General features: G+C 55.4%; 6 protein-coding genes across 6 annotated transcripts; 4 read left to right on the top strand and 2 right to left on the bottom strand.

Annotated features, from left to right (window-relative positions):
* Nucleotides 1–1701: 1701 nt before the first annotated feature.
* CCM_08779 (siderochrome-iron transporter (Sit1), putative) lies at nucleotides 1702–3561 on the top strand (the record flags this gene model as incomplete). The annotated part of the gene is made up of 1 exon (XM_006673915.1): nucleotides 1702–3561. The coding sequence occupies one exon, from the start codon at nucleotides 1702–1704 to the stop codon at nucleotides 3559–3561; it is 1860 nt and encodes a 619-aa protein (XP_006673978.1).
* A 654-nt stretch (nucleotides 3562–4215) lies between these two features.
* On the bottom strand, nucleotides 4216–6372 carry CCM_08778 (cutinase transcription factor 1 alpha, putative; the record flags this gene model as incomplete). Its single annotated transcript, XM_006673914.1, has 1 exon — nucleotides 4216–6372. The coding sequence occupies one exon, from the start codon at nucleotides 6370–6372 to the stop codon at nucleotides 4216–4218; it is 2157 nt and encodes a 718-aa protein (XP_006673977.1).
* Nucleotides 6373–7187: 815 nt separating this feature from the next.
* CCM_08777 (uncharacterized protein) lies at nucleotides 7188–8036 on the top strand (the record flags this gene model as incomplete). The annotated part of the gene is made up of 2 exons (XM_006673913.1): nucleotides 7188–7297; nucleotides 7844–8036. 2 exons carry the CDS (start codon nucleotides 7188–7190, stop codon nucleotides 8034–8036), a joined length of 303 nt encoding a protein of 100 aa, XP_006673976.1.
* A 1986-nt stretch (nucleotides 8037–10022) lies between these two features.
* On the top strand, nucleotides 10023–11015 carry CCM_08776 (palmitoyl-protein thioesterase precursor; the record flags this gene model as incomplete). Its single annotated transcript, XM_006673912.1, has 1 exon — nucleotides 10023–11015. The coding sequence occupies one exon, from the start codon at nucleotides 10023–10025 to the stop codon at nucleotides 11013–11015; it is 993 nt and encodes a 330-aa protein (XP_006673975.1).
* Nucleotides 11016–11455: 440 nt separating this feature from the next.
* Nucleotides 11456–12655, bottom strand: CCM_08775 (ribosomal protein L1; the record flags this gene model as incomplete). Its single annotated transcript, XM_006673911.1, has 2 exons — nucleotides 11456–12526; nucleotides 12590–12655. The coding sequence occupies 2 exons, from the start codon at nucleotides 12653–12655 to the stop codon at nucleotides 11456–11458; spliced, it is 1137 nt and encodes a 378-aa protein (XP_006673974.1).
* Nucleotides 12656–14727: 2072 nt separating this feature from the next.
* Nucleotides 14728–16356, top strand: CCM_08774 (Forkhead-associated; the record flags this gene model as incomplete). The annotated part of the gene is made up of 1 exon (XM_006673910.1): nucleotides 14728–16356. The coding sequence occupies one exon, from the start codon at nucleotides 14728–14730 to the stop codon at nucleotides 16354–16356; it is 1629 nt and encodes a 542-aa protein (XP_006673973.1).
* Between the last annotated feature and the right edge of the window lie 4996 nt (nucleotides 16357–21352).

The raw sequence follows: 21352 nt of genomic DNA, 5'->3' as shown, positions 1-21352 counted from the left end.
TGTAGACGGAGACCGTCCACAAAAGCGGAACCAACGAGTTAGTGGCTGCCTTTGTCTTGGTCTGGACCTGGTGAAAACTTTTTGCCCGTCGAAAGATAATTTCGATGCATTGGGGATAGAAAGCCAAAATTAGGCTTTGAGGCGATGCCATGCTAAGTCGACATGTCTGGAGCTAGCAGTCTGATTCATGGAAACTACCTGCCAAGATGGGCCTTTATCGCCGCGAGGTGCTCCAGCTGTGGTATTCCGACGTGAAGTTCGGGGCAAGATGAGGCGACGAATGAAGTCGTTGGGTCGAGGAGCGGATGGAGCAGAGGACCGCGTCAACCGCCAAGACTTGAAAATTTCCATCTCGAGGAGCTGAGCGACGGAACAATTCTCTCGAGCCCCGTAGTTTGGTGGGTATTAATCGTATATGTTTATGGATGTGCTGCTATTGCCTTTGGCCCTGACAATGTTCATCATAGGCTGAGTCGGATTTGTGAGACAAGGCTGGCGAACTAGTCACCGCGGGGAAGCCGAGTAGAGTAGAGGCCGCGTGCGGACGTTGCTCGGTGATGGCATTTTAGGGATCGGCGTTCGGTCGGCCGAGGTTGACGTCGTGCAGAGCGTTTGGCGACTGAGATCAGATGGCCATTTGACTTGTAAGAAAATTCTGGCCATCAAAGAGTCGTCCAAGCAGCGCCTGTCCTGCCAAGCCGCGCGGGGCACGGCGAGAAAATCTTGGTATCCTGCTCTGGTCCTTGACTCGGCCGCCTCTCCGTCGGTCGCTCCACCAGTGCCCAGCAATCCCATGTGGCCATGCAGGTTGATCGCCCTTGGTCATCGGCAAATGGTCGCAGGCCGTACGCCGACGAATCCGAAGCCGTTGATGGTTTGTGGTGGTGGGCAGACCCTTGTTTGTATGCCATCGAGACAGCTGACGCGCTGCACACAGTTGCCGGTCTCAAGGTTCTCTCTCGTTAACCCCTGCGCAGCGTGAGAAATAAGTGCAACTCAAACACGCCATCGCGCACTGTGCACTGTGATTTTTTCGTCGGATCAGATAAAACTTGTCGAAACGAAACGAGGCGCGGCCGCCCGCTGGTGGCGCATCAAGGGCTTGAAACTAGTTCGTATTTGGTCGAGTCCGTGGTGGTCCTGGTGGAGCGGCAACGAGGGTGGCGTCTGAAGAAAAAAAAAAGGTCGCCTGATTATTGGATTTGCCTTTTCTTCTTTTTTTTTCCTTTTCAAGTGGGTAATCTAATCAATCGCTACTGCCTCTAGTATGTACATACGCACTCGATGTATATACTACATAGTATTACAGGTTCTATATGGGTGACAGAGCAACTGACCAGACAGACAGTCCACAGACTCTTGTACGGACTCTATTAACCAGGCGAAAAGGGGAAAAAAATAAGAAAGATGAATAGATGATACAGACAAAGAAGACGAAGAATAAGAGAACGATATTAGTGCATAGTACTAAATTAACTACAAGTGCATCATCAATTTTGTCTACTAGGTGGGCACCTGCTGAAAAGTCTAGCTGCAACCCATTTGCCGAGCCAACACCTCTAGGCAAAGTACTTTATTATGTACCTACTTATATTATATAACAACCCGATTGCCCACCCCTCATCCATCATCCCTCATCCCTCCTCCTCTCATAGACAACTACCACCCGCCAACCCTCTGGATAGATTCCCATCCGCAACAATGGCCTCCTACGGTGCTCAGAAGCGCCTCAACCTGCATGGCCTGGACGGACAGGTCGATGATAAGACCGTGGCCAAGGCCGATGTGTCGCTCGCCGACATTGCCCGCGGCGTCCGCTCGCCCGGTGTCGCACGTATCGAGGCCATCGCCGCCAGCCTCACCATGACGGACCGCATCATCATCTTCACCAGCACCTTTATCCTGGCCTACGCCTACGGCCTCGATGGCGGCCTGCGCTACAACTATCAGACGTATGCTACCAACTCGTTTGGCAAGCACTCGCTTCTCTCCACCATCAATGTCGTCCGCGCCGTCATCGCCGCCGCCGCCCAGCCCACCGGCGGCAAGCTCGCCGATATCTTTGGCCGCGTCGAGCTGCTCATCTTTTCCGTCTTTTGCTACACCATCGGCACCATCATCGAGGCCGCCTCCAAAGACATTGGCACCTTTTGCGCCGGCAGCGTCATCTATCAGATTGGCTACACCCTTGTCATCCTCCTCGTCGAGGTCATTGTCGCCGACATCACCACCTCCCGCGCCCGTCTCTTCTTCAGCTACATCCCCGCCCTCCCCTTCATCATCAACGCATGGATCACTGGTGACATTCAGGCCTCGGCTACCAAGAACATCACCTGGAACTGGGGCATCGGCATGTGGGCCATCATCTACCCCGTCTGCTCCCTGCCTCTCATCATCAGCCTGACCTGGGTTGGCATTCGCGACAAGGTCAGAGAGCTGGGTCTGTTTGGCTACCTCCGACACTCCTTCCGGTCCCCTGTTGCCAATACCTCTGGTAGCAACATCTTTGTCCGTTTTTTCAAGTTCTCCAGCGAGCTGTTCTGGGCACTCGACGGCATCGGTATCGTCCTGGTCATTGCTGTTTTCGGTTTGATCTTGGCTCCTCTCACTCTTGCTGGTGGTAGCGCCGGTGGTACGCCCCCCAAATGGGGCTCCGCTGGTATCATCGCTCCTCTGGTCGTTGGTGTCTGCTGCATTCCCATCTTCGCCCTCTGGGAGCTGCGCGCTCCTGTTCCTCTCGTTCCTTTCCGCTACATGAAGGATCGCTCCGTCTGGGCTCCTATTGGCATTGCCGTCTTCCTCAACTTTGCCTGGACCATGCAAGCCGATTTCCTCTTCACCGTTCTCCAAGTTGCATTCGACTTTAGCGTCAAGTCCACCTCCCGAATCGCCCTTCTCTACTCGTTTGTCAGTGTCATCGTCGGCACCTGTCTCGGCGCCATCGTCTTCAAGGTCCGCCGTCTCAAGCCCTTCATCATTGCCGGTACTTGTCTCTTCATGGTTGCCTTTGGCCTCCTTATCCACTTCCGAGGATCCGTCACCGCCGACAGCGCCGCTAGAGCGGGTGTTATTGGCGCCCAAGTCGTGCTTGGCTTCGCCGGTGGTCTGTTCCCCTACACCACCCAGGCGTCTCTACAGATCCAAGTGCCCCACGAAAAGATGGCAGTTCTGACAGGTATCTTCCTTGCCATGTATAATGTTGGTTCAGCTCTGGGATACTCTGTCGCCGGTGCTATGTGGACACAGCTACTGCCCGGGGAGCTCGAGGAGCGCTTCGCTTCCATCAACGCGACCATGGCCCAGGAGGCCTACGGGTCGCCTCTCACCTTTATCGTCAGCTACCCTATTGGCACACCTGAGCGTACGGCCCTCATCAGCGGATACCAACACATCCAGAGGCTGTTGACCATTACTGGTATCTCGCTGTGTGTGCCGCTCATCATCTTTTCCCTTCTCGTCCGCAACGTCTACCTCACCAATGACCAGAGCTTGGTCAAGGACTCGGATGTGTCGTCCGATGAGGAGGTTGGGACCGAGGACATTGCCACTGAGAGGAAGTAATCAAGAAAACAGTCGGCGTGCATCACATAGCGTACAGGCATGCCATTGTATCATGTCGTAACGCAACATTGTTTAGAAGCAAATTTACAGTCAGTAGTCTTTTCTCAATATACCCTTTAAGATGTCAAGGAATTTATTGCCGCAAAACGGCCAGATACAGTACAATATTTTCCTGTCATAAACGATACAGACAGGCTTGAGCGCTGCGCTTTACTAATAGCCATGCTAAGTCAGTGTCTTGAAATAGTATTTTCTTCTTTGTTTTTATGTGATGTTTTCTTTTCTACTTTTTGTCGTTTTCCATTATTCACGGCCGCGACGAGGGGGTATTACATTGAGCCGAAAGAAGATAAAGAGTCGCTTCGTGTCTTGAAAAAGGTCTTTTTGGATTACCAGAAGCTAGAAGAAGTCAAAAAAATCAAAACCTGCCTTGGCAGTACTGTACATGTCAGAAAAGAGGACAAGTCATTAATATCCCAATCGCTCGTTAAGAAAAAAAAAATCAGGGCACGACTTAAGCGCGTGCAACACCAGCCCCTTGCCGGTATTTCTTTTGTATACATCCCAGCCCAAAATCCGGAACCTAACCCCTCCCACAGAGAAAACCAAAACAAAAAAGATGAGTACCGCAGAGCCAATGCCCCCGGCGCGCCGTTACCAAAACGGATTCGAGTTGTAAATCTGGGAAAACAAGAACCGCTCCTTCTCGTCGACGGGCCACGTCATGGGGTCCGTGATCTCGTTGCTCAGGTTAAACGTGAAGCCCTCAAACTCAGCAAAGTTGCCGAGCCAGCCGCCGCTGCCCGAGTTTTCGCGGGACATGGCGGCGCCGTACGAGGCCTGCAGCGGCGTCTCCGTCTTGTAGGCGAGGTGCTTGGCCTCGGTCTCCTCGATGCGGCGGCGGTCGGCAGCGGGCCCCCCGTCGACGCGGCGGATGAAGAGCTGCAGGAGCCAGTTGCGAAACTCCCACGTTGTCTGCAGCTCGGCGAGGCCGAGCAGGCAGACCTTGGCGCGGTGCTCGGCGCTCGTGCGCGACATGCCGCGCGCGAAGCGCAGCTCCATGACGTTGAGCACGAGCGTGTTGGAGAGGTTGGTGATGACATGGATCTGCGCGTGCCGCATCACGCCGCGCGGCAGCATGTCCTCGATGATGCGCACGTTGCGCGCGCCGGCCTGCAGCGCGAACTGGCCCTCGTGGTCAAACGTGGTGTCGGAGAAGCAGAGCCGGTACAGGAGAATCACAATGTTATTGTAGGCCAGGTGGATCATACTCGTAAAGAGGCTCAGCTGGGAGCCGAGGTCCTCGTCGATGCGCAGCGACGGCGGCAGGCTCTGTTTCCACCGGACAAGCTCGTCGCGGATCGCGGTGCGGTCGGCTTCGGTCGAGGTCCGGTGCGGCGAGTAGCCGACGTCGAGGACTTTGCCGAGAAAGGTGCTGAGCTCGGTTATGCGCATGGTGTAGTCCATGGCCTCGGTTCTCTCTTCCTTCGGGCGGGACGTGGAAAAGGCGTGCTCGAAATCGCCCGGCTCGAGGCTCTCGACGTCGCAGTCCTCGTTGCGCACCCGCTGCGGCAGGCCCAGGGTGCCGGCCGACTGCTTCTCGTGCATATACACGGACCACCATAGTCTTCTGGCGAGCTTCTTTTGACGATCCGACACGCGGGCGTCGGGCGCGAGCTTGCCCTGTTTGCGTGAGCGATGCAGGCCGCGGCGCTGCGCCATGCTAATAGCGACGCCGAGCCAGTATCGGGTGTCCTTTTCCTCAGAGGCGCGTCCGCGCCAGAAGCTCAGGAGGATGACGCTCTGGATGATGACGAGGCTTTGGGTTTCAATGTTGGCGTCGTACAATTCGGTCGCGCGGGTATAAAAGGCGAGCTTGGCTTGGCTTCTGTTGCCGAAGCCCACGTCGGTGACGACGGAATCGTCGCAGTGGGACGTGGCGACGAGCAGCAGAGACTGCAGCAGCAGTGTGGAGAGGGTGCCCGTCTCAAACTGGTTCCATATGTCCTGCTCGTCGACAATAGGGCAGAAGGGATGGAACCATTGAAAGTAGGCCATGAGGAGCGCCGTGGTGACGTGGCGGGGCGGAAGCGTAAAGGGGCCGCTTGGTCGGCTCATGAGGGTTTCGAGGGCGGGATTCGGATATTCGGGGCGGTCCTTGCCGGCACCTGTCTCGTACGGGATCGAGTCGAGCTTGGCTACGGACGAGGCAAAGTTGTCGGTGCCGACGTAGCGAATCGACGACGACTCGCCCCAGAAGACGGAGGCGCCGTATTCTTGCTTCTCGTCGGGCTTGACATCGGGCTTGACGACGCCGCGGGACAACGAGGCGAGGGCAATGGACGCTTGCGACATTTCCTCGTCGTTGGGCGACGTGTACTCGCTCTTGGAGACGAGGCTGGGCGGGTCGTTGGGCGGCGAGGCGCTGGTACCGGCAAAGGCGAGGCCGTCGAGCGGTGACGGTGGGACGACGGCGGGCAGCTGCTTGGCGAGCGGGCGGGTGGGCGCGAGGGGCGGCGGCTGGATCTGGGAGGATGACGCCGACTCGGGGGCGGCTGGGCGGGCGGGCGACGTGGGTTGCTGCTGCGATTGCGGCTGCCGTGGCGAGGCCGGCGAGGGCTTGGCGGGTTCGTGGCCAGGACGGTAGCGCGGGTGCTTGCCGCGGCGCGAGACCCTCAACTGGCACTGCGTACCGGCGGCCACGCAGTTATCGCAGGGCACCCGTTCGGTGACGTTGCACTTGACGCGGCGGGCGTTGCAGTGAGTGCAGGCCTGCCTCGCACGGCGTCTCTGGTGGGCGTCGGGCGACATTTGACCTTGTGGGCTGTATCTATTGCTGTGGTACGCCTCGCCACCTCCGTGTAGGCGATCTCGAGGGCGGCAAATTTGGTCCTTCTTCCCCGGCTAGATGCAGGCCGGATCGGACCGGGGGGGGGGGGCGAAGAGGGGAAGAAGCGTTGTTGCTGATGAGAGAGGGGCGAGGTGTCGACGGGCGGCGACGGCGGCAGATGCGATGGATGCCCCCGGGCGGGCAGAGAAAAAGGGACAGGAGAAAACGCACCGGCCCGGCGTGGCTGGGGAGGGGGATGGAAACGATGGCCTGGGGTCCCGACGGCAGAGAGGTCACGGAGAGACGGTGCGGGATGACGAACAAGGGGGATTGGCGAGGGAAAAAAGTATCACGAACCGGAAACTGTGGTGTTGCGGGCGGGTTTCTAGGAACTGTCCGTTTGCTTTCCCCGGGCACTTGCAGTCAATCTGTCCGTCTGTCGCAGAAGTCTGGTGGGGGGGCACAAACGAGAGAGGATCTGCCAGCCGTCAGGAGGCTGATGCCGCTATAACTACAGTGGGGTTCCAAAAGTTGTAGGTACCTAGATACCTGGTATTAGGTGCCGTAACCGCAATGTATCAACTAAAACTACCCAGCCTTCAGGTAAGTGTGGCCTGTGAGCTCGGTCCTTTACATGTGGATGCAAGGATCACCCCAGCGCGTGAGTGGATGGTCTGATCAACGCAGTCCTTGCACCTTACCCACGTACATACCGCTTCTTGATAAAACCACGGAGAATGATAAACGGACAATAATCGCACTGTTTTCGCTGGTTTTTTTTTTTTCGTCTCCTTCAATGACAATCCGTTGGCAAGATCAATCCCCGCAAATCCGCAAGCGGAACGCCCATCACCCGGTAAAGCGGCCACCCAAGTTGCCGAGAATGTGGGGTATAGCCGAGAAACGGTGAGCACCCAGCGAGCCAGTAACTAACTACCTAACTAACTATGTATGTAACTAGTAGATGCTCGACAAGTCGGGGCATAGTACGGATACATAGTTTGATCCAGGTCTTGCATTTCCTGCCTCTCTTCGATGGACATCGAAATCCTAACCCTTCACAGACTGAGATGCTGAAGCTGAACTTGTTGCTAACAAATACTTCGAACATGCCTGGAGTCTTCCACCTGCGGACACTTTCTCTGTGTCTCAAGGGGCAGAAATCTAACATATTTGCACCCTAGCTTGTGAAAATCGTAGAGTGGCACCCTTGCTTCCCGTTGTTGTAGACCGAGGCCCTATCCCACGTCGCAGCCTCCGTTCTGACAGCGCCGCCCCATCGCTTCTTATTAGTTTGTTACCCCATGGATCATCGGCTACCGCAGTACATCAAGCCCTCTGGTTCAAACGTCGGTGCGTCTGATTGGCTCATGCCTAACCCCCCCAACAGTTTTGCGGCCGGGTGCTCGGTCCATGCTGCCCTTGGCCTCCCCGGCCAACCGGCCACAACAGTTGCGATGGCAAGGCATGGTATTACAATGGCAAGATTGAAGCATCAAAAACTTCCAGACCGGCCTCGAGCTCGTGGCGTGCCAAAGCAGCGGAAGCGTGGAATCATTCCGAGAACTGGCAGCTCGCCCCGAAACACGTCCATCACGTTTTGGTTACTGGTAATTCGTACAGCGACAATACCAGGCAGCGCTAACCCAATATGAGCTTTTTGCCGACAATGTCGCAACTCTATCATCGTGGCACGGCTATCAGACTGCGTCAGTCCACCAGTCGTAGAACCCTGGCCCTTGCTCGCCAGGATGGCGACTCAATTCATACATGCGCAAATCGAATACAAATGGCAACTTTCATCTCCGAGGGGCTTCGTGCGGTGGCTAGCTCAGTTGAAGCATCTTCAATACGAGCAACTACCGTTAGAGCGCGAGGAGAAATTCCGGCAGAGAAAGTCTGCAAAATAAAAGAAATGAGGGACTCGGCAGGGTTTCCTTTTCAAAGCGAGCAAGTGTGACGTGCTGAAGAATGGGAGGTGTGAGAGAGCACGCGGCCAGTTATACACCAGCATGTATTTCAAGTGTTACTTAGCGCGCTGTAGTCAGAATAGAAAAGAGTCCGCCTCGTAATCAAACCAGTATGTCGCACATCTAGAGTAGAGCTCGCACAAGACCTCTCGGCCTTGGATCCCGGCTCCGAGTTGTCAGACCAAGGAAGGCTGATGCTTGGCAGGAGGTTCGGACGAGTTCGAACAAAGACCAGATTCATTGCTGCGCAAGTACGGATCAACTAGATTCGTCCGAGTTATGGGAATTTGCAATCTTCAGAGAAGACTAGAAAATACGGCGGATCATGCGCCGAGTACGCGAGTAATGGACAGCGAGTGCTGTGATGGCTCTATTAGCAAACTGCGTCGCTACCCTATTGCGCTTGCGACGTTTGAATTGCGGCGCAGTTCCGCATGAACTAGAATGGATCGAATTTCTCGTTGAGGTGTATTCTTCGATAGAAGATGCGCTTGATCCTTGAATGTAGTTCTTGGTGGCTGTGTGTTTTGAGGATGGCAGCGAGCCTGGTTGTGGTAGCCAGTGATGGCTACTGCGTGGGTTGCAAGCGATGGAAACACCAAGCACCAGCACTACCAATACAGCTACGCACGTCTGCAATCATGGCGGCCATTGAACTGTACTGTAACCTTCTTCTGTCACTTCATTGAACAATGGAGCGTCCGAGTTTACTCGTTGGCGGCCTCATCCATGACCACCTTGGAACGGCTTGCTGTCGCGTGTGTGCGATGAGCTGGATTCCACGTCCACAAAGCTGACAGCTCGCTTTATTCGCCCGCCCTTTTCATCACTGAGGCAAAAATCAACGGCTTTGATTTTGCGGCATTTTGATTCCGCTGGCACTATTCAATGAGGGACCTGTATCACCACGCGTACTTGTCACTCCATCGAAGTGCAGGGTTTATTGGGCGAACGGAGCTTGGCCGGTGTGTGAAAAGAACTGGATCCGCAGCGACATTGTGCTTGGGAATATCTTCTCCAACAGGGTGAGTTTGGCCATCAGTACAAGAGGATATCATGTGTGCTATTCCCCGGGCGCCAAGGACGTGTGCGGTCAAGGTAAATGGACTGGCCTGGTTTCTTTGGCAACTGTCATGTGCCACACGAAGCCAAGACGCACGGTTGGTTTCGCTGTCGGGGATAGTTCTGACGCCTCAAACACGCAAAGTGCTTCGACTGCTCCTCGTCGAAACCAGAAATGGGTCAATAGCAGCACAGACAAAAAGCCTTTTGGCTGGTGCGTTCACCGAGCTACGGATTGGGTAAGGGTCAGGCTGTAGACGATGTGCTCCGGTTCTCTCTTCAATTGGAAGAGTTCCTGGTCTAGTTTATAACCATTCGGCAATAAACCCTGTTTCAACGACAAAAAGCCGCGAGACAATGCTGGTAAAAAAGGCGGCCTCGCAGCGCCACCAGCGGGAGGCAAATAGGCAGATGCATGTGGGCCCGCTCATCACCTGGAGGCCTGGCTCCATGCGCTGTTTGCGACCATGACTTCGTCATATCCTCGCAACCAAGCCACGGGCAGCATCTTCTACTCATCCTCTTCCTGCCACTACATCGTGCGTCCTTTCCTACAACGATAACCTAGACAGCAAACAAACCACCACCCACCGAGCACCATGGCGCGATCACTCGCCACCGCCGTCCTCGCCCTCGCGGCCCTCGCCACCGCCTCCTCCGACCTCACGAGTGCCTCCGACGACACCCCCCTCCCCGTCGTCATCTGGCACGGCCTCGGCGACACCTTTTCCGGCGAGGGCATCCAGGCCGTGGCCGCGCTTGCCGACGCCGTGCACCCGGGCACGTTTGTGCACGCCATCTCCCTGGCCGACGACGACGCCAGCGCCGACCGGTCCGCGACCTTTTTCGGCAACGTGTCGGCCCAGGTCGACGCCGTGTGCGCGCAGCTCGCGGCGCACCCGATCCTGTCGAGCGCGCCCGCCGTCGACGCCCTCGGCTTCTCCCAGGGCGGCCAGTTCCTGCGCGCCTACGTCGAGCGCTGCAACGCGCCCCCCGTCCGCAGCCTCGTCACCTTTGGCAGCCAGCACAACGGCATCGCCCAGTTCCGCGCCTGCGCGCCCACCGACTTCCTGTGCCAAGGCGCCATGGCCCTGCTGCGCTTCAACACCTGGAGCGCCTTTGTCCAGGGCCGCCTCGTCCCCGCCCAGTACTTTCGCGACCCCGCCGACCTGGACGCCTACCTCGAGGGCTCGCGCTTCCTCGCCGACATCAACAACGAGCGCGAGGAGAAGAATGCTGGCTACAAGGCCAACCTGGCCGTCCTGACCAAGTTTGTCATGTTCCTCTTTGAAGACGACACCATGGTCCACCCGCCCGAGTCGTCGTGGTTTGGCGAGGTCACCGAGGCCGGCAGCGTGCCGCTGCGCGACCGCCCCATCTACAAGGAGGACTGGCTGGGCCTCCGCGCCCTCGACGAAAAGGGCGCGCTCGTGTTCCGCTCCATTACGGCGGACCACATGCAAATTCCGGAAAAGGTCCTCAACGAGACCTTTCGAGACTTTTTCGGCCCGTGGAAGCGCGCGTTTCCCTCGCACCGCCACGAGCAGCCCAAGTTATACAGTCACGATAGCTCCGCCAACCTGGAACTCTAGTAGACAGTGTATGAGCTTGACTTTTTGAGGTTTGCAAGCATTGCTGTGTATTATTGTCGGACTTGATCCGGGTACTGGAGCTAGCATCGTTAAACTCTGTGCCACCACCTTGATTCAACGATATAGCGTATAGGCGTTAGGAGTAGGCATCTTTATTCCCATTCGTTTTCCTCTTCTCTTCTCAGCATCACTGTAGCATCAGATCACTTCGTTCAACTTTGCGTAGCGAGTACATGTCAAAGTGCTCTTGTTTTCTGCAAATACCATCTAACAAATGCAAAACGCCCCAAAACGCCTGATGCCACAGATTCGATAAGACAACCAAATAAAAGTCGTGACATGTACACATGCCCCCTGCTGCGTCCCTCGTCTGGCCTCCTTTTATATTCATGCATATATCAGATTCTTGTAAACATGCCTCCCGCTCTGCTATACCCGTCTTAGTCCATTGCCTTGCTAGCCTTGGCCTTGGCGCTGCGCAGCTTGCTCTTGCGTTCCGCAATCTGCTCATTGAGCTTCGCGTCGTCGCTCGCGGGCTTGTGCTTGTCGGCGGTCGCCTTCTTCTTCTTGGCCGCGGGCGAGCCAGCCGCGGGCTCCTCGCCCACGAGCGCCTTGCGCTTCTTGCTCGTATTGGCCTTGGTCTCCTCCGTGTCGGCGGCGACATCCTTGTCGTCGACCCACAGCTCGTCCGTCAGCCAGATGGGCAGGGCCGCCGTCTCGGGGCCCTTGAGGTAGATGCCCCGGACGTTGCGCCACTTTTGCGGCACCCACTTTTCCACAAGCGCAGCGGCCACGGCTTGGACATTGGCGGCAATCTGCTCTGCTGTCCAGCTGGCGTAGCCGACGCGCACCGCCGTATTGGTCGACGGCCCCAGACTGACGAGCGCGGCGCCGACCGCCTTCTTCACCTCCTTGGCAATTTGCGCGGGCGTTCCGGCGTTGACATCGTTTTCGCCTGTCTTCTTGGGTCGCTTGCCGCGCTTGCCGTTCACCTTGGGCACCTTTGCCCGGAGGTCAACGGGGACGGGGCGCTTGGTGGTCGTCTTGTAAAAAGATTTGCCGAGGATCTTGGGCAGGCGGTTAATGATGCGTTCGTCGCCCAGGAAGACGTCGTGCTCGGAAAACAGCTTGCGCTGGGCCTCGTACTGTGAGAACTTGGCCTTGAGCTTGGTCACGTCAATCACGCGGCCGATGCGCTTGCGGAGGTCTGCGGGGAACTCGTCGCTGGCCACAATCTCCTTGTATGCGCGCTGAGGGTCGGCCGTGATGAGACAGATTGATAGGCTCTCGTCGTCGGCGTGGAGGGGGTGCGGCATCACAATCTTGCCGGGTTGCAGCTTGGACTTGTCGGCAATGTGACGCTTGGTTGTTAGCGTTAGCCAGACGGGTGTGTCGGCCGTGTCATCTTGATCGTCTTCGACGAGTAGGTTCTTTTTAGCCGAAGGTTTCCCAGCGGACTCCTTGGCAGCCTTTTTGATGTGTGCAAGAAGAGCCTTGGAGGCCTTGATAGACTACATGCGTTGTTAGCCCTTGCTCCTCCAAGAAAAAATGGCGGCGGAAGATTTGCCAAGTACCTGTTCGTAGCTAATGGCAACAATCTCATTGGAGCCGATAGCGGCTACTTCTTTTGAGGGAGCCATGGAGAGCTGTATTGTATGGGATTTGTCGTCCAGGTAATTGGGTAGCGACTTGGCGATGGGACTTTTTTCGAAGGCTCGATAATTTTTTGGCGGTGAAGAGTCTTTTACAGAAATGTGGCAGAAAATGAGTGGTGTGACCCAAACGGGAGGAGCTAATTTTTTTGGCTGGCAAAATTCTGGGTCGGAACATGCAAGCGCCGGCCTCCGGTTTACATGGGCGGCTCTCCGATGCACTCCGCTTTAATCATCGGTGTCGACGACATAACGAATTATATTTTGGTGATTCGGGGACGTCGACTGGAGGTTAAATGAGTGCCGTTATTTGGAAACTCGCGGGAAGTCTGTGCTTGAAGCTGCGCTTCGTTGTGGTGGCTCGGCCAATATCTAGTGGCTCGCTTGCTGCTAGCTTTGGAGCCACAGAACGCCGAACGACTTAGACGTCATGCCACACTACCGTGGCTCAGCCGGATATGTCATACCTAGCTAGAAAGTTGATGAGCACAACAGCTAATAATACTAATAATACTGTTTTGTACGAAGCAAAGTGCATAAATTGGCAGAATTGCCACCCAGAAAACTCATCTAACCTTAAGTTGAGTAGCGCCAATAAATTGTTGCTCGCATCCAATACCTGGCCGCTGTGGCAGTGTGCGAGTCTCGGGTGGGCGGGACAGACGCGCTTCGCGACATGAGGCGGGGGACAAGTCGTAGGAGCCTGCCGCAATTGTATTACCATAATGCAGGGTGGTCAGGGGCGACTCTGCGTTTGTGAAGCAGTCGGGACGTACAAGATGGAGGACAGAGCTATATATTTAGATTCGGCCAAATTCGTTGGCGAGTCGCGTGCCACAGAGGGCGGCTGGTTAAAGAGCATGCAGGGACGGTCATGGGACAAGCTTTTTTTAATGACTTGCACAACTACAAAGTGGGGGAACTCAAAGGGTTTCGGTGTACGGAAGTTGGGCTTCATTTGCAGGAAAATGTAAAGGCGGTTTGAAGAGAGGAAGAATCTAAGTTGATGAGCTTCTGCACAAGATATTGAAAAGGCTATATTCTGCGAGGAAATTCTTTATTTCTTGGGACAATGCTCACGTTACAGCAAGAATGCCGAGTAGGTATCTACGCTATAATAATAAGCGGCATTTCACAAAAATGAACAAGTCATAGACCGGTCTTTGGACGTGCAAAAGCCTAGGAGCAGACGCGGTCCCTGGTCAGTGGAGACGTGTTTTTGCAGGCCGGCGAAAGTGGCTGGAGTGGGATGCTGGGATGGATACGGGGCAGCACAGCATGTGAGAGGTGTGCTTGGAAATGACGATGCGGTGAGGGAGGTACATATTACATTATCCGTAGCTTGACTTGAAAGGGAAAAGAGAATAGCAATAACAGTAATCGCGGTTGCTGTTCGTCGAGATTCTAGGCACGCGAGCAGAGGCATATTGCAGGCGATCTACAGGTACCTACGGTGGGCTGCAAAAGGCGTTTTAGTGGACTTGGCACAAATTTCAGTGCCTGCAGACAGCAGCCCACTGTAAAACGTCTGTAAAAGAGATGCAGATGCCCGCTGTGGCTTTAAGCGCCGGGGCACCTGCAGTGGACCCCACGCGCTGTAACGACCCAAGCCGGGCCTGGCTGGGCGCTGCACAACTCGCACAAGATCCCGACACGCCAAAACGCGCGATGCGCCTACCTTCGCGTTCGTGTCGTAGCACGACGGCCCCCTCCCTCTTAAAACCAGCACCGGCCCTCTTTCTGCACACACAACCACACCACCACTCTTCTCTCCAAAACGCTTACCATTGATCTGCGACCGCCTTGCCCGGCCCGTTGACACATTTTTGCTTCTATTTACAGACTTGGGCCTCTACACATCCAACCTTTCTCTGATATATCGCGCTAGAACGTCTTCTCCGGGTGTAAGTCTGCCATCGCCTCCCATCACGACATACGCCTCGCTCCGACGATCGAACACGACATTAGGACGCGAAATCACGCGGTTCTCCCCGACTACGAACCTTTCAAATACCCTGGCATGGTAGTGGAACACACAATTGACCTATTCGTCGCGTATCATGCCGTTTGACTCTGACAAACTGGCGGGCTCGTTGGCAAACGAGCCCCGGCTACCTATGCCATCGGCAACCTCTACCTCGCTGGCTGGCACCAAGCGCCCGGCTCCCTCGCTGTTGCCCCCATTTGAGCTCCTGTCTTCTTCGCCAGGCCTCCCTCGGACCTCGAAACGCCAGAACACGGCTACGGATGCCAGCCTGCGGTATCCCACACCCATTCCTACATCCAGCACGGGTATCTTGTCTAGCTCCCCGTTGCGGCGCAACTCGGCAGCCATTGGTGAGGCTCGCAATGCTATGGTTGAGAAGCGCGCTCCTTTAGGTGCTTTGCCCTCGGTTGAACTCGCCGAAAACGGAGAGCCGCTGCTTATGGGCCGTTCCTCCAACTCCGCCCACTACCAGCTGTCAGCTAGCCGCCTGATATCGCGCGTCCACGTCAAGGCTCGCTTCGTTGCTGCCACTGAGCCCGAAGAGGCAAACAAGGTAGAAATTGTTTGTGAGGGCTGGAATGGGTTGAAGCTGCACTGCCAGGGCCGCAGCTGGGACCTTTCGAAGGGTGATACCTTCTCTAGCGAAACGGAAGCCGAGATCATGATTGACGTTCAAGAAGCGCGCGTGTTGCTCCAATGGCCGCGTCTCTCCTCGGCGATCGACAATGTTGGCAATCTATCCGACTCAAGCTGGGACGATTCTCCCCCACGATCCCAAACACGCCCCGGTCGTCTCTTTGACTCATCCCCTCTCCGTCGTCATGCGGCCTCTATCCGGTCTCCTGAAAGCCCCACGCCCGTTCATTTGGCGAGCTCACAGCGCCTACACGACCTTCTTCCTAGCCCGTCGGAGCTTGATGGCGCCATCGAGATTTATGAGGACGAGCCAGAACTCCCTGGTCAAATAACTCTAGATCCCAATGCCAGTATGCTGACGGAAGCCACTGCTAGCTTCCACAGCCATTTGGACGACGAGGAAGACGATGAAGCAGAGCACAACCCCGATGAGGAAAATGACCCCATCGTTCATTCATTCGGCCCATTCGGTGCTGATATATCCAACCGCCTGGCATCGATTCTGGGCAAGTCTCCTCGTGCGGGGAATCCTCTAGGACGCGATATTCCAGAGCTTGCAGAGAACCCAGAGGCATCCGAGACGCATACTGAGAGCAGCTTACTATCTGACCCACCCTCTCCAGAGACCAGGGATGAGGAGACGCCCACACCGGATGATCAGTTGCTTAGTGAGGAGGAAGAGGATCGGGAACCAACGCCCCAAAAGCCCAAAGTCACTGTCCACCCCGGGGTCGCCAACCATGTGGTCAATCAACTCGCCTACTCTCGGCTCTCATCCACGCCTTTGTCGGTCATCATGCAACACCTCCCTGACGATTTCAAGGTCGACTTGACCCGGGATGCTCTTTGTGAAGTCATTGAGTCGACAGGATGTCTTGGTATAATTCCACGCCAGGGCAAGGACGCTGCAGGCAAGGTGCTAGAGAGCGAGTACTACTACCTACCCGAGAAAGACAATGACAGTGAGCGCCGGGCTGCTGTTGTAGATGATCTGCGCAAGCCCAGTTTGAGGAACTGTCGCAAGCAGCACAAGCAGTATTACTGGAAGCGCCCTCGCACGCCTTAGCGCCGACACTCATGACTGCGTATCTAGCCTCGTACCAAGGCAGCTCAATTGCGTCGTTAGCGAGTGAGGATATGGGTTTGCGTTTTTGATGCATAGCACGGCGTCCTTGTCATTTTCGTTCTTCCAATCTATGTTTTAGGCACATTCGAATATTGTTTATTCTACTTTCGAGTGGCGCTGGTTCTGGTCTCGGCCTGCCCCGTCACTACTACTTTTATTGTACTATTAATTCTTTGCCCATTGGGCATCCTTGTTGGACAATGGGAACTTTTCTCGGAAGCAAGATGGGAAATCTAGCGGGATTGGAGCTTAACTGGAGGCGCGTCTGCGGCAGAAGGGGAAAAGAGGAGAGCTTTGCAGTGTGTGGTTTCTGTTGGCATTGTTACAACTTCTATACCTAAACCGTCATTGTTTTCTGTCTTGGAATTGGTGCTGGCGCAAGGAGGCGGAATGTGTAGTGTCGTTTCTCTCACTAGCTACTCATAGATTCCAACGTTCTATATACGCTTTTACATCTCGCCGTTGCATATTGCCTTGTAAAGTGACAGTCCATGATGGTGGCGAAGTAACTCCACGTCCGCGAAATAATGGAGATGTCGACGGTTTCATGAAACTATCAGATAGAAAGGCCATGTCCTGCCTATTTGAGCGTACTCGTGTTAGCCTTGCCTCTGTCCTGCGCTGCGCGCAATGGCCGGAGCTTTGGAGGCCAACGGCGCACCGGGCCGGCATTGAAAGGATCGGGATTGAACGACAACGCGCGTCCCTGTCATCGATGCATCGCCGCCTATGTGGGGGATCTTTTAATCTGGTCTGGGCAGGTTATCTGGACTCCCGTTAATTGATGGCCAACTTTTGGCCGGTTTGTTGTTTGCGTTGGATCTCGGGTGCGTGCGGTCGTGGTTGGTGGCCATGCCTGTACAGAGCCAATGGGACGCTGTTGGAAGCGGGAGGACTGGCCCGTGATATAATTCGACTGGTTTCAGAGTGTGAAAGCTGCCTCATGTTGTCATTGAAGCCTAAATAGACGAGTTACGACGTCGGCAGAGCCGACACTTGTAGTTTGAGTTGGGTATTGTACTTCAAGGCCAAGCCGCGTCATGCTGCGCGGAACTCGCAAGATGCAGGTGAGACTCGAAACTTGATCTAGCCTCGGTACATATTGGAGGTTGACTAGGATCTCAGGAAAAATTATGCAATAGGATTGTTGTCTTGCAGCGGAACGTTTCGGGGCACCTGCACGCAGGACTTGTCGAAGCCTTCGCCGCAGGAGCCAAACCCAGACACGGCGCAAAGACAACGGCCTCCTTGTCAGCATACTTGAGGCGGTGCAAACTCGAGGCGGTGCAAGTTTGAACTACATGCAATGTCTCTGGCACCCAATGCCGTTCTAACCGGTGCAGTTCGGCCCTTTGCTCCGCATACGAGAAATGCGAGCGACTCTTACTGCGTGCCTTGCTCCTTCTTCTTCGTCACCGTCACTTCTAGAAACTCGCACTAAAGGGGTCAATTCAGATATTAGCGCAGCTTTTTTTGTTAGCTATACTTCTGCAGTCTCTGACGAGTGAGGTGATCGCCACTTGCCTGCCAATCCCGGACCCGAAGTCGAGCACTGGTAACGACCAGAAAGGGCAGTAGTTATTGCTGAGGTCAGAGCAAAGATGGTGTACTACCTCGTCTTGGGTAGGCAATGTGAAGCTGTGACGATGCTTCAGCGCGTATTACTCATCTTATTTGTTTTCGCCAAACATCAACTTCTTGGTTGGTAGGACGTCGAGAGTTTGTCTAAGGCGGTGAATGGACATGATACATAGTGAGGTTCGATGATGAGCTGTAATTGCAGTAGTCAAGGCAATGAAAAGGGGGTCAGCACCAATGCAGACTTGAGTGCACACATTCTGGAGAAGGTTCGCTGGTCTTCGCGTCGGTCCTTCATCCAAATCCTAGGAATTGATAGGAGACGATGACACAGGGAGTATCAGCAGCCAGTAACAAACAACGCGGGCGGTTCGGCATAAGCCACACCGAATTAACCGATCGACAGTAAATTACAAGATGATGGCGTCGGGACTTTTTTTTCCTTGGTCAGTGGCTGAAATCCCCGGCGAAGGCGGAACCAGGCTTGCTGACGGCAATGGGATTGGGCCAGGGCTGGGGCAGCGCTGTTATCGGGCTGATGCGGCTATAGGGCTCAAGGGCATGGGCTGATGGATAATAATACATTTTCGGGCTCGATAAGCCATTGTGGTATGTGAGGAACGAAGTCTTTGTTGACGCATGTTGCTCGAGTTCTGTTATAGGGTAATTGAAGACGAACAGGAGCTGGGACAGAACTCTGGGGGTAGCCTCGAGGCTTTTTTCTAGAAGCCAACAAACAGCATGCATGCCCGTTTTGGCGATTTTGTTCTGGCGTCTTTTGGTATAACTTTTGGTATAAGTCATGCGGCATGTTTCAGATGCGACAATGGTCCGCCCAAGGCCTCTCTCTAACTAGCAGCGTCACGCAGTCAGCAAACGCCAACCAGGCCGTCATCCTCAATCATCAAAAGATACTTGCAGGCTCCTTTTCAACTCGTCTCTTTGAAATAGCTTATTCACTAAAGAATAAAAATACCCACATTCATCGGCCACCGGCACAGGTCACAACGCCTGGGGACGTAAGCGGCTAGCTAGGACGGATCGACGGCGGTGGCGGGGGCCAAGCCTGTTCATTTGGCGGGAGCTTTTGATTCTTGACAGAAACGGGGTTTACCTTGATCGACTCTTCTTCCCAAGTGTGCGTGGGATAAGAGTGTGAGGTGTCCGGCGGGGACTTGAGCCCTGCCTCTCGCACTCGTGCCAGACCAGGCAGCCGGCTTTCCCGTTTGCTTGTTTCGCCTTGACACATTCCGACCCCCACGCCACCAACAAAGGAGAAAAAAAACCCAAGGTTGCTCGGGATTCATCTCGTCAAGTTTTTTTCTTTTCGGCCTCGTCGTCACATTGCGGCGGAGCCCGCAACCCAACCACCCACCCCCAGCCAATGAACCACAAGGCGCCTCCCGCCCGCACACTGCCTCGCGGAGAGTCGGGATTCAGAGCTTGACACTCACAAGACCCCCCTCTTCCAATCCCGTCCCTACGCGCAGTTGCTCTCGCTCCGTCACACCAGAGCGGCATTGGGCCCTTGTCGCATACGTAGTGGACGCGTGTACTCTGTCACTACGGGGACCCCAGTCTTTCTCGCTGTGGCTTGGCTTTGTCGTAGTCTTTTGCGCCCGTGTTGCGCCTTTCCGGCTTGAAAATCGCAGTCATCGATATCCGAAGCCACCTACGATCGACGCCTTACAACTTTACCAGAAAAGCGCAGCCCACCCAGATTGGGCCCCTTTGTCCTGCCACCGCCTCCTCTTTTGACAGGGGGGGCTTGTTTGTCGCGGCGGCGCTCGGCTTGGTTCGTTCGTTGCAACTACTTCGCGCCTTCGCGGTCGCGAGCACCACACATGACACGCAACCAAGACTTCCCTCCGTTAGTGGCTGCCGGCCAACCAGAAAATGGGTGATTCACATTTCAGGCGTCATGGGGCTGAGCTGGACTCATGTCGCGCCCCATCTTTTCCCGCGCATACATGCCACAACCCCATCCATGCGTTCATAGGTTGGGCGGTTAGTTGATACAAGGGCAAGTATTTCCATGCTACACGTTGTATTTATATTCAAGCTACTCCCCCGTTCTCTATCTTTTCCAACAAAGGGTATCGAGTCTTTTTTGCTTGCTTTGCTCTTACTCCCACATACACACACGACCCAACTCACAATGGAACTACAACTACTAAGAGGTGTAAACCTTTGCATCGCCCTCGGGGCCGTGGCAACCCTTTGGGTGCTCGCAGTTGGTTACTTTGATGCCTTTGGAGGGACGCAAATTGCTAACCACGGTATACAGAAACTCATCACAGTTTTCCGCAACCCCATCTCAAGGGTGCCTGGGCCATGGTATACACACTTTACAGCACTGCCCAACCAAATGTCCATGTTCAAAGGCTTCACGCCCGGCCACGCCCACAGGCTGCACCAAAAATATGGTAAGGACCTATTCGAGATGACATGTCTAATGCCAAAGTGCAGCGCAGCGCTGACACAGCGCAGGCCGCATTGTTCGCACAGCCCCCAACGAGATTAGCATCGCCGAAATCGACGACGTCAAAAAGGTCTACGGCCACAAGGAGACGTTTCTCAAGCACCCCGCCTACCGCGCCCTTGCGCCCAGCAAGGTCGACTCCATGTTCAACACGAGCGATGTCGACCTGCACCGCCGCTACCGCCGCCTCTTGGCCTCGCCCATGTCCGAGTCGGCGCTCAAGACGGCCATCCCCGACGTCTACTCGCGCGCCACCGCCGCCGTCTACAAGATGGCCGAGGAGCTGCAGTCCCGCGGCGCCATTGACGTCTACAAGTGGTGGTTCTTCTTCACGACCGACACCCTCGGCGAACTGACCTTTGGCTCCTCCTTTAACATGATTGAGAGCGGCAAGGTAAGCGGACGCACCCCTCGTCGCAAAACCGCGGCAGAGCAGCATTGACCTAGTGCAACAATTAGAAGAACCAGTACTTTGAAGACATTCTCGCCGTCAACAAGTTTGGCGGCATCCGCCTGCTCGTGCCCGGCCTCACCAAGCTCGCGCAGTACATCACTATTCCCATTGTGGACAATGCCGTCGCGGGCGGGCAGCGCATGCGCGCGTACGCCATGCAGTCGATTGCGCGGCAAAAGGAGGCGGTCCTCTCGGGCGACGAAAAGGCGCGGGACACGCTCTTCTCCAAGGTTTTTGCGGCCAAGGACGACGACACGCTGACGGCGGAGGAGGTGACGGTCAACGCGCAGACGTACATTGTGGCGGGCTCGGACACGACGAGCAACACGCTCACGTACCTGACGTGGGCCGTCGCGCGGCGGCCCGACGTGCGCGCCCGCCTCGCCGCCGAGGTCGCCGGCCTGCCCCGACGACTTCTACCC

This window comes from Cordyceps militaris, assembly GCF_000225605.1.
Source record: "Cordyceps militaris CM01 unplaced genomic scaffold CCM_S00007, whole genome shotgun sequence".
Taxonomy (NCBI): Eukaryota; Fungi; Ascomycota; class Sordariomycetes; order Hypocreales; family Cordycipitaceae; genus Cordyceps; species Cordyceps militaris.
Note: the sequence above shows the minus strand (reverse complement) of the source record. Positions and strands in the feature narration are given on the sequence as shown.